The 12,464-nt window shown below is 39.5% G+C and overlaps 3 protein-coding genes across 5 annotated transcripts; 2 read left to right on the forward strand and 1 right to left on the reverse strand.

Moving 5' to 3' along the window:
• Nucleotides 1-380: 380 nt before the first annotated feature.
• LOC112187974 (probable ethanolamine kinase) lies at nt 381-3,718 on the forward strand. Its single transcript, XM_024326960.2, has 11 exons — nt 381-631; nt 831-922; nt 1,038-1,144; nt 1,399-1,504; nt 1,863-1,985; nt 2,153-2,244; nt 2,352-2,436; nt 2,719-2,824; nt 2,908-2,974; nt 3,145-3,237; nt 3,326-3,718. The coding sequence occupies exons 1-11, from the start codon at nt 498-500 to the stop codon at nt 3,452-3,454; spliced, it is 1,134 nt and encodes a 377-aa protein (XP_024182728.1). The 5' UTR covers nt 381-497; the 3' UTR covers nt 3,455-3,718.
• A 185-nt stretch (nt 3,719-3,903) lies between these two features.
• LOC112187973 (F-box/kelch-repeat protein At1g55270) lies at nt 3,904-7,313 on the reverse strand. The gene is made up of 3 exons (XM_024326959.2): nt 7,011-7,313; nt 6,356-6,406; nt 3,904-5,241 (listed from the first exon to the last, which is right to left on the reverse strand). Exons 1-3 carry the CDS (start codon nt 7,011-7,013, stop codon nt 3,982-3,984), a joined length of 1,314 nt encoding a protein of 437 aa, XP_024182727.1. The 5' UTR covers nt 7,014-7,313; the 3' UTR covers nt 3,904-3,981.
• A 3,265-nt stretch (nt 7,314-10,578) lies between these two features.
• On the forward strand, nt 10,579-12,464 carry LOC112185709 (mediator of RNA polymerase II transcription subunit 17-like). Of its 3 annotated transcripts, none has more exons than XR_002930407.2 (3): nt 10,579-11,011; nt 11,973-12,247; nt 12,385-12,464. XR_002930407.2 is itself a non-coding variant. In XM_040513366.1 (3 exons), the coding sequence occupies exons 1-2, from the start codon at nt 10,611-10,613 to the stop codon at nt 12,082-12,084; spliced, it is 513 nt and encodes a 170-aa protein (XP_040369300.1). In that variant the 5' UTR covers nt 10,579-10,610; the 3' UTR covers nt 12,085-12,100; nt 12,355-12,389. The 3 variants fall into 3 exon arrangements, 2 of the variants coding, with proteins under 2 accessions (XP_040369300.1, XP_024179763.1); XM_040513366.1 differs by having other exon boundaries at nt 11,973-12,100; nt 12,355-12,389; XM_024323995.2 differs by having other exon boundaries at nt 11,973-12,444.

Here is a 12,464-nt window from a genome sequence, read left to right on the forward strand (position 1 = left end):
TAATATACTAAATGCATAATATAACAATTTCATTTCAATTATGTGCACGCATAATACATTTTATATATTATTTATACACTGAAAATTTAGACTACAACAACCTAGAAAAACAATATCGACGACTTCATCATAAATATAATCCCTTCTAGTGCAAGTAAGGGTTTCCAATTTATACAAGTCATTCAGAAAATAAACCAGTCAAAACCAAAAATAAAATGAAATTGGAAGAAAAAAGAAAAGAGAGGAAAAAAAAGAAGGTCGGCCATATGCCAAGAAAAGAGCAGACTAATCCAGGCGGGGGCACATCCGTCATTTCACCAACACCCGCCCAATCGGAATAGCTGGCGCTGGCGCTTCTATATAAACCTGGAGAAATGCTCGGTTTCCTCCTAAAAACGTTGCGCTTGAAAATCGAAGCAAAAAAAGGAGAAAGAAAAAAAATTAAAAAAAAAAAAAAAATTCGAAAACGAGGAGAAGAAAAATCGTTGAAGGTGAAAATGGGAGCGGTGAAGAACATCTGGAACGAGAGGGAAGTAGCTGAAGCTCCAGATTGCTCTCAGATCCAAATCCCCACTTCTTCTCTCTCCGTCGACCCTTCCCTCCCTCTCCCCCAAATCACGCCGCTCATAACGTCCGTCTCTCTCTCTCTCTCTCTACATTTTCCGGTGCTTCATTTTCATTTTCTATTTCCGGTTTTTCGTTATCGGAAAAAAAAAATTAATCAGACGGCGTGATTCGGATTTGTTAAGTTTTGGTTTGGTTTGATTTGATTGGAATGAGCTTGGATATGTGTGTGAATTCATATGTTGTTGTGGAATTTTGATTTGCAGAGAGTTGTGCAAGGATCTTTTTGAGAAATGGTCAAATTTGGACGATTCTTGCTTCTCGGTCGAGACGGTTTCCGGCGGTATCACGAATCTGTGTGAGTGTTTGATTATCAGAATTGGTTTGTATAAGCTAAGAGGAATCATGGCTTATCTATGTGAAATTGTGATTCGCTTTAGTTTTGATGAGTCTGTGTTGATCAATACATGCAGTACTGAAGGCTACTGCGAAGGAGGAAGATGGAAATGAGGTGTCTGTAACAGTCAGATTGTATGGCCCTAACACCGATTATGTTATCAATCGTGAAAGAGAATTGCAGGTAATTTTTGTGAACATCTATAGCTGTTGGAAAGGATTGTTGTTGTTAGGATTTTCATGGAAGATGTGAAAGAATGGAATTCGGTATCGGTAATACTGCTAAGATTTGTTGTATCTGCTGAAGGGTCTTGATATATGACTTGTAACTGTCTGCTGTAGTCCGGTTGGTAAATTAATTTTTCCTTCATCATTTACATTGTTGATGATATTTTACGTGTGCTTCACTTTGTAATTGCTCGCTGCATATCTGTTCAGGCGATCAAGTACCTCTCGGTTGCAGGGTTTGGTGCAAATTTGCTTGCAGTTTTTGGAAATGGAATGGTGCAATCGTTTATAAATGCACGTACACTTGTCCCATTAGGTAGGTAATATATTTTTCTTTGATAAGTAACATATATTTAATGAAAGAAGTTCCAATGGGAGCCAAACATGTAAAAAGTGCAGTATAACATAAATAAGAAAAATCTACTCTTCAAAAGCTCTTCTTGTCAGGTTGTTTTTTTAGTGAATTTCTTGATGTCAATTTCTTGTTTTTTTAGATTTCTAAAAGCTTTATTTTCACAAATGTTTTTGGAGGCATTCGCTTCAATACAAAACTGGTATATACAAACTTCAAGACAGAAGATCATTTTCATTGAAATAAATCATATGCATTTTCAGGGTTCTTGGTGAACTGAATCAGTCTATTGACATGATTTAAATTCTTCCCATCTCGGCAGACATGAGAAATCCAAAGCTGGCCGCCGCAATTGCGAGGGAACTACGCAGATTCCATCAGGTGGAAATTCCAGGTTCTAAGGAACCTCAGCTGTGGATTGACACGTTCAAGTTCTACGAGAAAGGTATCTTTGTTTGATGATCAGTTACCATGTTCTGTTTTCCGCACCTCCATCTAGCTAAGTTGAAGTTTGGCAATTAGAAGTGGTCTGTTTTGTAGAGTATCCTTATTAACTTTAAATTCAGTTCATATGTGTAATTTTCTCATTGTTGAGTTGGCTTCTTGTTGCAGCCTCTTCTCTTGAATTTGATGACAGCGAGAAGCAGAAAATCTACAAAACTATTTCATTTAGTGAAGTTTACAATGAAATCGTTGAGCTCAAGGTATCCTTCACTATTATTGTTTACTTGGTTGTTCTTGTTACTGATTTTATCAGTATATTGTGTTCTAGTGAATTTAATCCTGGATGCCTCTGCTGATAATGGAACAGGAATTGACTAGCCATTTTAATGCTCCGGTGGTTTTTTCTCACAATGACTTGCTTTCTGGAAATATAATGGCTAATGACGAAGAAGGTATTCTACTATGTGCTCTTCTTCTTAGCCTTCCTTATTGCTGACTCCTGCAAATTACATTACCTTCCATTGTTTGTAAGAGTTGTTTCTGGCCTTGTTGCTTTAAATTATGAGCTTTGTATGCATTTTGAATGAACAAAAGTTCAATAGGGGCCAAATAGATTCAATGTTTGTTAGCTTATTTGGCTCAAGAATAATTTCCCTAACTTATAAAATGTAATAATATTTATTGTTTTCTGCTTTTTAGCTCTTACTTACATTTCTTGTCCGATGATTATCCAGAGAAACTCTACTTCATTGATTTCGAGTATGGATCATACAATTACAGAGGCTTTGACATTGGGAATCACTTTAATGAATATGCAGGCTATGAATGTGACTACAGCTTGTATGTTTCTCTTTCTCTCTCTCATTTATTTATACTCTGTTGTCAGCCACATAAGATTACCTTTGAACGTGGTTTAAATGCAGATACCCAACCAAGGAAGAACAATACCATTTCTTTAGGCATTATTTGGGACCTGACAAACCACAGGAGGTACATCACATATAGATATTGAGCCTGGTTATTTGTAAAAATTAACAAATGGGTGGGAGTTGTCTGTCATTATATTTTTTTTCTCAGATCCACTGTGCCATTTGTTATAGAAGTTTCAGCATATTCAAGTTGGTAAAACTCTGTTGATTCCATTGTTTTAATACCAACAGGTATCAGACACAGATCTGGAAGCTCTCTATGTTGAGGCAAATACATATATGTTAGCTTCGCACTTGTACTGGGCTTTATGGGGAATAGTCCAGGTAATATCTCTGTTTCTCTAGTTATGCTCCTCCACAGGAACCATCAATCAAATTCATCTTTATTTATATTCTGGTCAATCCTGTGCAGGCGAAGTTTTCTCCAATCAAGTTTGATTATCTCGGTTACTTCTTCCTGCGATACAACGAATACAAAAAGCAGAAGGAAAAGTGCTTATCGTTGGCAAGATCATTCCTGTCACGATCTGAGGCAGGGTAAACACGTATCCGCATAAGCACCTGCCTGAATGTTATGAATCTGTAGGGAGTGCTATTCTTTTTACTCTGTTGTTACCATTAGGTCTGTTGTAAAATATTCTTTTGTAGTGATGAAAATGAGAAAAGACATCAGCAAATAACTTGCATTAGGGGCTGACCGAAGCATGATGCAAAGACCAGTGTATTTGATCTATGTAATATTTCTGTGCTCTCATTCATGTCAACAGTTTTGAGAATCTTCTTGATTAAATTTGTCGAATACATAGCAATGAGACCATCGTCATAAATCACTTGCAGCAATACAACAAACAGGACGGAAATTTAGTAACCTGTGTTTCATATAGAAGTTTGTAACAAAAGACAAAAATAAGCATCTTTGACCACCCAGCAAGGATCGCCATGTTATATGAGTATACCATATAATATGGCGATCCTTCGGCTTTTTCTACATATAACATTTATGGTCCATTAATCCAAAAACATATAAACTAAAGAAAGCACCTTTGATTTTCGATACAATTTACAGTTCTAAGCTTGAAGAACCTGGCAGTGAACTATGTGACTTTTCAGGCGGTTTCTGCCGGCAAGGCTTGACCACAGATTTGTGACCATTGTCCTGAACTGCCCTTTGCCTGCTAGAGTTTCCCATAGATGTTCAGCACTTGCTCCACCAGCATCATTTGATTTCGAAACATCAACAAGTGAAATACTCATATTATTTCGGATGATGCAAAGTTTACCGTTAAGGGGAACCAGGGAAGCTGCCTCCAAGGCCCTAGAGTTACCCAAATGTATCTTACTGTCGATATGCTTGCTCCAAGAATCAGTTGCTTCATCGTAAACTCTGAGTTTGCAGCCATCCTTGCACTCCAAAGCATAGAGATGCCCATTTAAAGAAGCACTGGGGTTCCTCCAGCCTGCAACCATTCCGTCATACACAGAGTACCAGCTGTCATTTTCTGGTTGATAGACCTCACTCAGGACTTGTCGATGAGACCCAAGCCCCTTTAAGAACCATTTGCCTTCGTAGACAACCCCGATGAAAGGCACCATTGCAGTGCTCATATCTGAAATGAAGGACCATCTATTCTTGTTGGGATCATAGACTTCTGCTGATCTCAAGGACCTATGCACCCCCTCATTCTCTCCACCAGCAACATAGAGGCAGTTATTTATAACACACGAGCCAAAAAAATGTCGTCTGCGAAGCATATCTGGGGCACGATGCCATTTATTGGTCCTGGCACTGTAAAAAATGACTCGTCTCATTGATCCCTTTAGAGGGTCCTTTCCTCCAAACAGATAGAGGTGACAGCCACCGAGTACAGCACAACCAAATCCAAGAGCTTCAGAATATTCCTTAGGGACAGGAGGAAGGGACTGCCATAGCTGGTATACAGGGTCAAAGGCATGCCAAGATATTTTCCCATCTCGATCTCTTTTAATCAAGTATATCCATTCTTCGGCAATGCCAATGCTCTTACGGAGGGAGTAAAAGAAGTTGCCAGCCAGAAGACGGTACCATCTTTTGCAAACTAGGCGGAGCTTGCGATGCTCCACTCTTGGGACCCGAATTAGGCAAGCAATAGCAAGATCATCGGGGAGTCCAGGAAGAAGAGGGGATTGATTGCGGCTACTCTCACCACGTGCAGGCTTACTTCTAGTTGGATGAATGGATGCTTTAATGTCTGGTTGCAGACAAAGCTTTGCCCCAGGGACATACTTTTTTGCTCCAGCAACAGTTTTAAGACCAGCATCAACTCTGCATAAACATGCTGTGCTATCCACCTGGAAAGGTACATGTGTAATAATTAATTACTTGTGAATAATTTCTATCATTGTTTCTAATTTGACAGACAAATTGTTGCGGAGAGTAACACTTCAGATTGAGAGTCTATCATGACAGAAGGAAAACTAGAGCTCCTTTCAAATACTTGTGCAAATTGTTACTCTAATATTATGAATGGGGTTTGCAGCCAATTTCCAAGGCATATGAAAGCCACAGCGGTTACCAAACAGAATTCCATGACAGCTCAGAAAACGAAGCCTCAAACTGAGACAAGCATATTTGTACCAATCCATCTGTTTGACTCCCATATGTTTAAACAGTAAAACATTAATCTTACACTTAAAACTAACTGTCAACAGTTCATACAAACCTGGAAACCAACAAGAGACGAAATAATAAAATGTAAAGTTTCAATCTAGCAACTAGCCAAAATTTACATCCACTTGTACCAACAAGTAGAAGATTGTCTGTTGTGATCTTGATGTCCAACTACTCTTCCTTTATCATTTTTAATACCTCTCATGGCCTAGGCAAACCATGCAGATAATTGCATGACTAAAGAAAATTCAGACTGTAGTTGGAAATTGGAACCAATACCTTCCCCCCTCAAAGACTCCATTGACCTCACATGGCAATACAGCACTTAAGAATGATTGTGCCAATCAATTTTCATCACCATTTGACAAGGCAGGCAAGAGTCTCCCTGGATTGAAGGAGAGCAGATGACCTTAATGGATCTATTGACTTCTTAAAGAAAATTTAGTCATAGCTGCTTGAACAGGAGATATCTTCAAGCTAAGGTTGATATAATAACTACTTGTATTCAGGAAGAGAGGTAAATTCTAAATCTTTGAACTAAAAGTAAACTATGGAGGGCGGTAGAGTAGCTCTCATGAGTCTTTCCTCGTCTAGACAAAATTTGTAGAAATGACTGGAAGCAATTATAACATACACACTCATGAGACATGAAAATCAATCAATTTGAAAATGGAAGCTTGAAAAAGAAATCAAAGCCCAGTATGTATCCATATTTCCCTTTCATGAAAAAGATTATGCTATGATTCTAGGAAGCAAAACATTCCAATAGCAGAAAAAGTTGACAAAAAAGTTTACCAATGGAGGCTGTATCATTCTTCTTCTGTCCATCTTTTCTTCCTTCAACACCTGCAAGACCCGATTTACCACAAAAACTCCACCTCGGAAGTCTAATACCTATCTCTTTCAATCATAATGACCTACAACTCTGTTCATCATAAGCTCAGACTGGTTTATTCAGCATAAGCCAACAATTGTCATCAATACCACCGAAATTCAACTTCAAATATGACCTCAAATCTCGAAATTATCTACAAGCTACAAAGAATTATTGATTGATCCTCCAAGTAAGTAACCTAAAGACGTCCCAAATTCACCTCCAGTAGTCAAGAAGCCCTCTGAAAATAGCTTATAGTTGACCTAAAACCAGCTTCAGAATCACAAGCTCAAACCATTACAGGCACAGAGCCAGTGAACCAGAGTCAACCCCCAGTTGGAAACAAGCCACACCCAACATTGTTCAATTCATTACCTCAAAAACCCACATTGAAAAGCCTTAAAAATCACAAGCTAAGGCATCCAAAGGGAATAATCAGAAACCCAAAGATCTTATCTTTACAATAAAAAGATGAAAAGAAAGAAAACCCAAAAGGGCCAAAACCATGAAATGCTAGACAGCACAAAATTAGGGGGCAAAGAGAGCACTCAAGCAAGAGATGGAGATCCCTCTCACCATTAAATCTTCAGTGGAGTTTAGGGCCCATTTCTCACCTCATTGGCACAACCTACCAAGCACAAGACTGTGTTCAAGAAACAAGAGATGGGGAAAAGAAAAGAAAAGCAAAGCAAACCTAAACCATTAAAGAATCAATGAAAGAGAGAGGCTTTGAATGAATGAATGACTTGTTTCCTGAAAGAAATTGAAGAAAACAGTTCACAACCAAAGAGTTGGAAGATAGCTGTTGTTTGAGTCTGAGGAAAGAGAGAGTGGGAAATGTGAGAGAGGGTTGAAAGCTCATGTTGAAGGTTTAGTCTTTTATATATTTAGTTGCACTAAAAGAGAAGAATATGGACAAATATTCAAAATAAAAATTTGTGGTGCCCCATTGGTCCCACAGCTTCACAAATCACAACACAACCCCATCAAGTGCCAAATGCCATTAATATACAAGATTTCCCAGTATTGTGTTGTGTTTGACCCACTGCACATCATTTGATCATTTGCCTCCCCACTCCACAAAGAGGGTAACTTGGTCACTATAATTCATGATATATTTAGTCATCGACTTGTTGATGGGTGATGATCACGTCCATGGATACGATAGATCTTCTTCCTGTGATTGGATTATGATAACCAGCTTATTCAAATCGTCTTATGTTAATAAACCAAATAGAGTTGTCAGACGTGTATTCTTTGCTAACTGATTTAGAATATATTACATATTGTAATATAGGGTTCAAGCTCTATGTCACCCCTTGTATTTTATGGTTTCATTAATCAATGTTTGAGGGCCGGTGTGGCTGCCCTTAGGCCTTAATTAATGAAACTGTCAAATACAAGAGGGGGACATAAACCTTAACCCCAGAGTACAATAAGCGTGGAGAGAACGTCCCAAAATAATATCAGGAGTCTCCCAAAAATCTATATATTTTAACAGGCACCAACTAGCAAAGAGTGCTCTACTGGCTACTCTATTTGCTTTGATATTGCGGTGACATAACGAAAAGATAACTCGAAACCGAAGTGTTGCCAACCGGAATTAAGACCGGCGACACTTAGTTTTATCCTACCACTAGGAGGTTGCAACCATTTGACGAGGCAAGGAACTCATCGCCTAACTAGGGTAGACTGGGCACATAAGGTGCACAAACCGAGAAAAAGCCCACGTCGCCCTATCACATAACGATAAGGACCTATTACCGGCATTAAGCCACCATTAATCAAAAGTAAAAAACAACATAAAATAAATTTTAAAGCAATATGGGCCCAGAAAACAATTCCAATCCCATAAGCCCCCTAGCCCAAGCCCATGCTTAGGTCTGGGAGATGCACTGACCCGGATCCTCGCCTGGTTTTCCACTGCCGCCGTACTACCACCGTCAACACCCCTACCGCCATCGTCCACCACCTGAGACACACAATCCCCCTCCGATTTATGGAAGAAAGACAGGAAGCTGCCATCATAGCCCAACAATTGACAAACCCAACAGAGATTGTATCCCATGCCGGTGTTGAAAGCCCACACGCTGCATCCCCCATCTTTCGATCTGTCATCACCGATGCCGCCCAGAGCGGGTGGGCTTCTTGATCTCGCCCCAGAGACTGCTGCCTCCCCCACCAAGCCACTAGCCACAACCAATCGATCCCACAGTCCCCAGTGTATCCACGCGAAACAAAACCCGAAATCGGCACCTCCCGATCTCCACAGAGACCAGGTACACTTGATGAGACCATCACCTTTAGCAATCAGACACCCCGTCCGACAGCAATCACCACACTCCGGTGAGGCCAGAGGCCTGCCTCGGTGAGAGGAGCCGCCGGACGAGGATAGAGGAAAAGAAAAAACCTAGCTTTGGAGAAGAGCGCGTGGGGTGCGTTCCGTAGTCAATGCTTGGATTTAAAATAAAAATGTTTATAAAAACAAGGAGCAAAACAAATGTAGTGTTGCATGAGAAGGTATTAAGCACCACGCAAAATAGTTGTTAAAATTTCGAATTCACACATGCATTCTTTCAACCATTTCTAGAAGGGATGTGCACCTAAGTCATGTCCTGAACTCCTAACCATTTGTCTAACCTTTTTGGCTAGTTGCTTTAACTTGTTATTATACTAACAAAACAAGACCATTAGCTCACACTTTATCGTTTTGTTCTTTTTTCTAGTCCCATGATTGGATTACTCCTAATCTAAATCTCCCAAAGCAAGAGATCATATTTAATAAAGTTCCACTAACCAATCTTTGAAGACGTATTAGGGAGATAGCCACGTATATGATTGAATTAACTAATCCTCTTCTATTGTTAGTCCCTAGCTCACAATCCTGTGATGGGGAATAATTAGACTTTTCAATAGTTTTTGTGCATAAAAATCTTGCATGTGAATTGATAGATGTTTGGCATTGTGACCAAATTTTCTATCTTTTCATGTTTAACTTATTCTTGGAATTGAAATCAAACAAAAACTGGACTCTGTGTATGAGCTGCCTAATTGAACCTTATCGCTCTCAGAAAAGTCATCCATCTTTTGCCTTCACTCAGTCTCCATCATAGAGAAAAAAAATAATAAGTCCACGATAAACAAGTCCATTCACCTTAGCAACTTCATTATTTTCCACAGTAGGGGTTTTAATTATTATCCTGGACTACTCTTGCAGAGTAGGAGCTCTGGTTTGGAATTTTCAGTGTGTTATATATGTGATGCATGAACTGAAACGAATTATTCTGAGCACTAAGTTGAGAATGATGAGACTACTTTTCCTTTTTGAGGAGGAATGAATGGGATGGATGTTGAAAGAAGTCTTTCCCAACTTGGGGGACAAGGCATGGCTGAGTCCTTTTGTGGGGTTTCAAAAGCAAGTCATGGCTGTGGGCTTCACATGATTTTACTTTCTTTCATTCCATTGGTATTTTCCACACAATAAAGCTCTAATTCACAGTAGTTAAGCTTTCCCTTGGGAAAAATCAGGTCCCACATCAATGTCCAAAAGAAGACCAATTAAGAATCAACCACACCTACATTTAAGGATGAATCAACACTAACAAAAAGGAGCACACAGAAGATGAAGATGAACATAAAATGTACCAACACAGAAGATTCACATAACTACAATACACAAGTTTAATAGAGCAAAAAGCAACCAAGATCGAGGGTCTGGACACAGGAGGGGTTAGTTTGGTATTCGAAGATGCGAAGAGGCATGAATTGAACTTTGAAACAATCTATCATGTCCCCCTCGTCCATCTTCGAACTATCAAACTGGCATGGAAATTAAGGTATGTCAACCCCCGCCAAGTTATGAGTGGTCTCTTCTTCCCCCAATAAACTCGAGATGACAAGGGGCAGAACTTGTTACACCCCTCAAAAGAAGAAAGTTACCTATATGTATTGGTAAATGCAAGACAATTCATATATTAGTACTAGCTAATAGCTAGTTGTCTAATTTAATCTCGAAATACTCTTCAAGTAAAATGTGAAAATTGAAAGGTAAAAAGGTAAAACTAATGAGCGCATTTTAGCGCGAAGTCTAGTAGGGACATATATGTCTTTTTAACAAGCCTGAACGTCCCCAAGACCCAAACACCAATTTCTAAGCTCACCGGAGAAGATCGAATTATGACCGGAAAACTGGAAGTCTCTGTAGACAAGCTCCCTATCAAGCGCCCAGACCTCATCGAAGAAAACGGCCTCGAACGATTTCTACCGTCACCTTCCTTCCGTCCTTCCGCCTTCTCACTTTCACTCTTCTTCGTTCTGCTTATTTTCGAAGCAGAAGCTTTGATTTTGGCTTTTTCACACAGCGATGTAGGTTACGAGGAGAAGCGGGAGTCGCTGATACGGAGAATTGACTTCTCCTGGGAGGTGGAGAAGGACGAGGAGAAGAAGAAGAAGAAGAAGAAGAAGAAGAAGCGGTCCAGAGAGAGCTCGGCGGAGCAATGGGAGTTACAGAGCATGGTGGAGAATCTGCACTTGCCTCATCAAGAGAGCTCTCCATCATTATCGATCTCATCTACACTGCAAGTCTCTCTTCTCTCAGCTCAGTTATACATTTTTTTTTTCCTGGAGTTCAGTTTAGTAATCATGATCATGTTGTTAATGAATTGAGTATGATTGAAAATCAATATGCTGCATTTCTGCTTCGGAATGTGAGTTGTTGAATCGGGTTTGAGTTCAGTAATATAGTGTAATCAGACTAGCTTTAGCCATAGGAGATAGGTTTGGAGCTTAGAAGAAGATAAGGATAGCTTTGGTCAAGCGGATTTTTGTTTCGGAATACAAGTTACAACATGATTTGGATGATACAAATACGGAATTACGTTGCTAAGAGAATGTAAGATAAGCAGAGAATACAATGGTTGCATGATATACTGTTGTAGAATATAATGGAGATATTTGATGAACAGAAGATTAGAATGGCGTGGCGCAAGGATGAGGCTAATCATAAACGGAGGAATGTTCCAAATTTTTTGTCCATATAGGGTTTTCACTGTTTGGATGCAGAAACTATTACTTGATCATCCTGCACTAAGATACAAACAGGAACCACTGGGATGCATCACTGTAAACTACCTGTGTCCCTGAACTAGAAGGCAACGCTAATATCTGATCAGCTGACACTAATCAAGCCTTAAGCTTTTCAAAGCTACTCTCACATTCATCACATTGTGTTTTTGAGCGTGTGTCTCTGTTTTCTTTTTTCTTGGAAAAGAAAAGGATTGGAAGCATTTATAAATCAAAGTCTCTTTTGTTATATATCAGTGCTATCATTTCCAAAGAGCAGCTAATTGATGCTTAGGCTCCGATAGTATGCATTACCTTTAGTTTTTACATGATCGCCTTATGTAAGGGATGTAGCTAGCCCTTTCTGTTTCAACTTTTATTCATCTTTTAAGGGGGATACTCAATTAAGGAGTCACACTTCTGATGCTAATGAAAGTTGACTGCAGACTAATCTTGTTTGATCTTGCCTATGTATAGGTGGAAGCTAATGATGCGCGCAGTTACAGTAGTTAGCATGACCCGGCCGAGGCCATTTCCGATCCTAATGAAGCTTTCTCTGATATTGCTGTACGTGTCTGCCCGCCACTAAGCTACAATGCTTCCGGGTACCATCTCCATTTTTTTTCCCCTTGTTTTCCTTATCCTTTTGGTCCTAATGTTGTAGCCCTGTTAAAGGGAATTCCCGGGAAATCTGTTCAATGAACAGATACGACTGTGACTTGGCAGATCTTCCTGTAATAATCTTGCAGCAGGTAATATATTGTTATATTTCTAAACATGGTTTCAGTGGTATTAATCAAGCCTATCCGATTATGTGCAACATGAATTAATCAGTTGCATTTGGTAACCTGGATTCTAGTGCAAGTAAAATTGTGGACTTTGGCATCAGGTTGCAAGCCAAGTTATTCGCTGGCTCCACGAAGAAGCTCGAAAGATTGGAAGAAAAGCGAACCGGGACTTGTATGTTTG

The sequence above is a fragment of the Rosa chinensis genome, chromosome 2, assembly GCF_002994745.2.
Source record: "Rosa chinensis cultivar Old Blush chromosome 2, RchiOBHm-V2, whole genome shotgun sequence".
NCBI lineage: Eukaryota > Viridiplantae > Streptophyta > Magnoliopsida > Rosales > Rosaceae > Rosa > Rosa chinensis.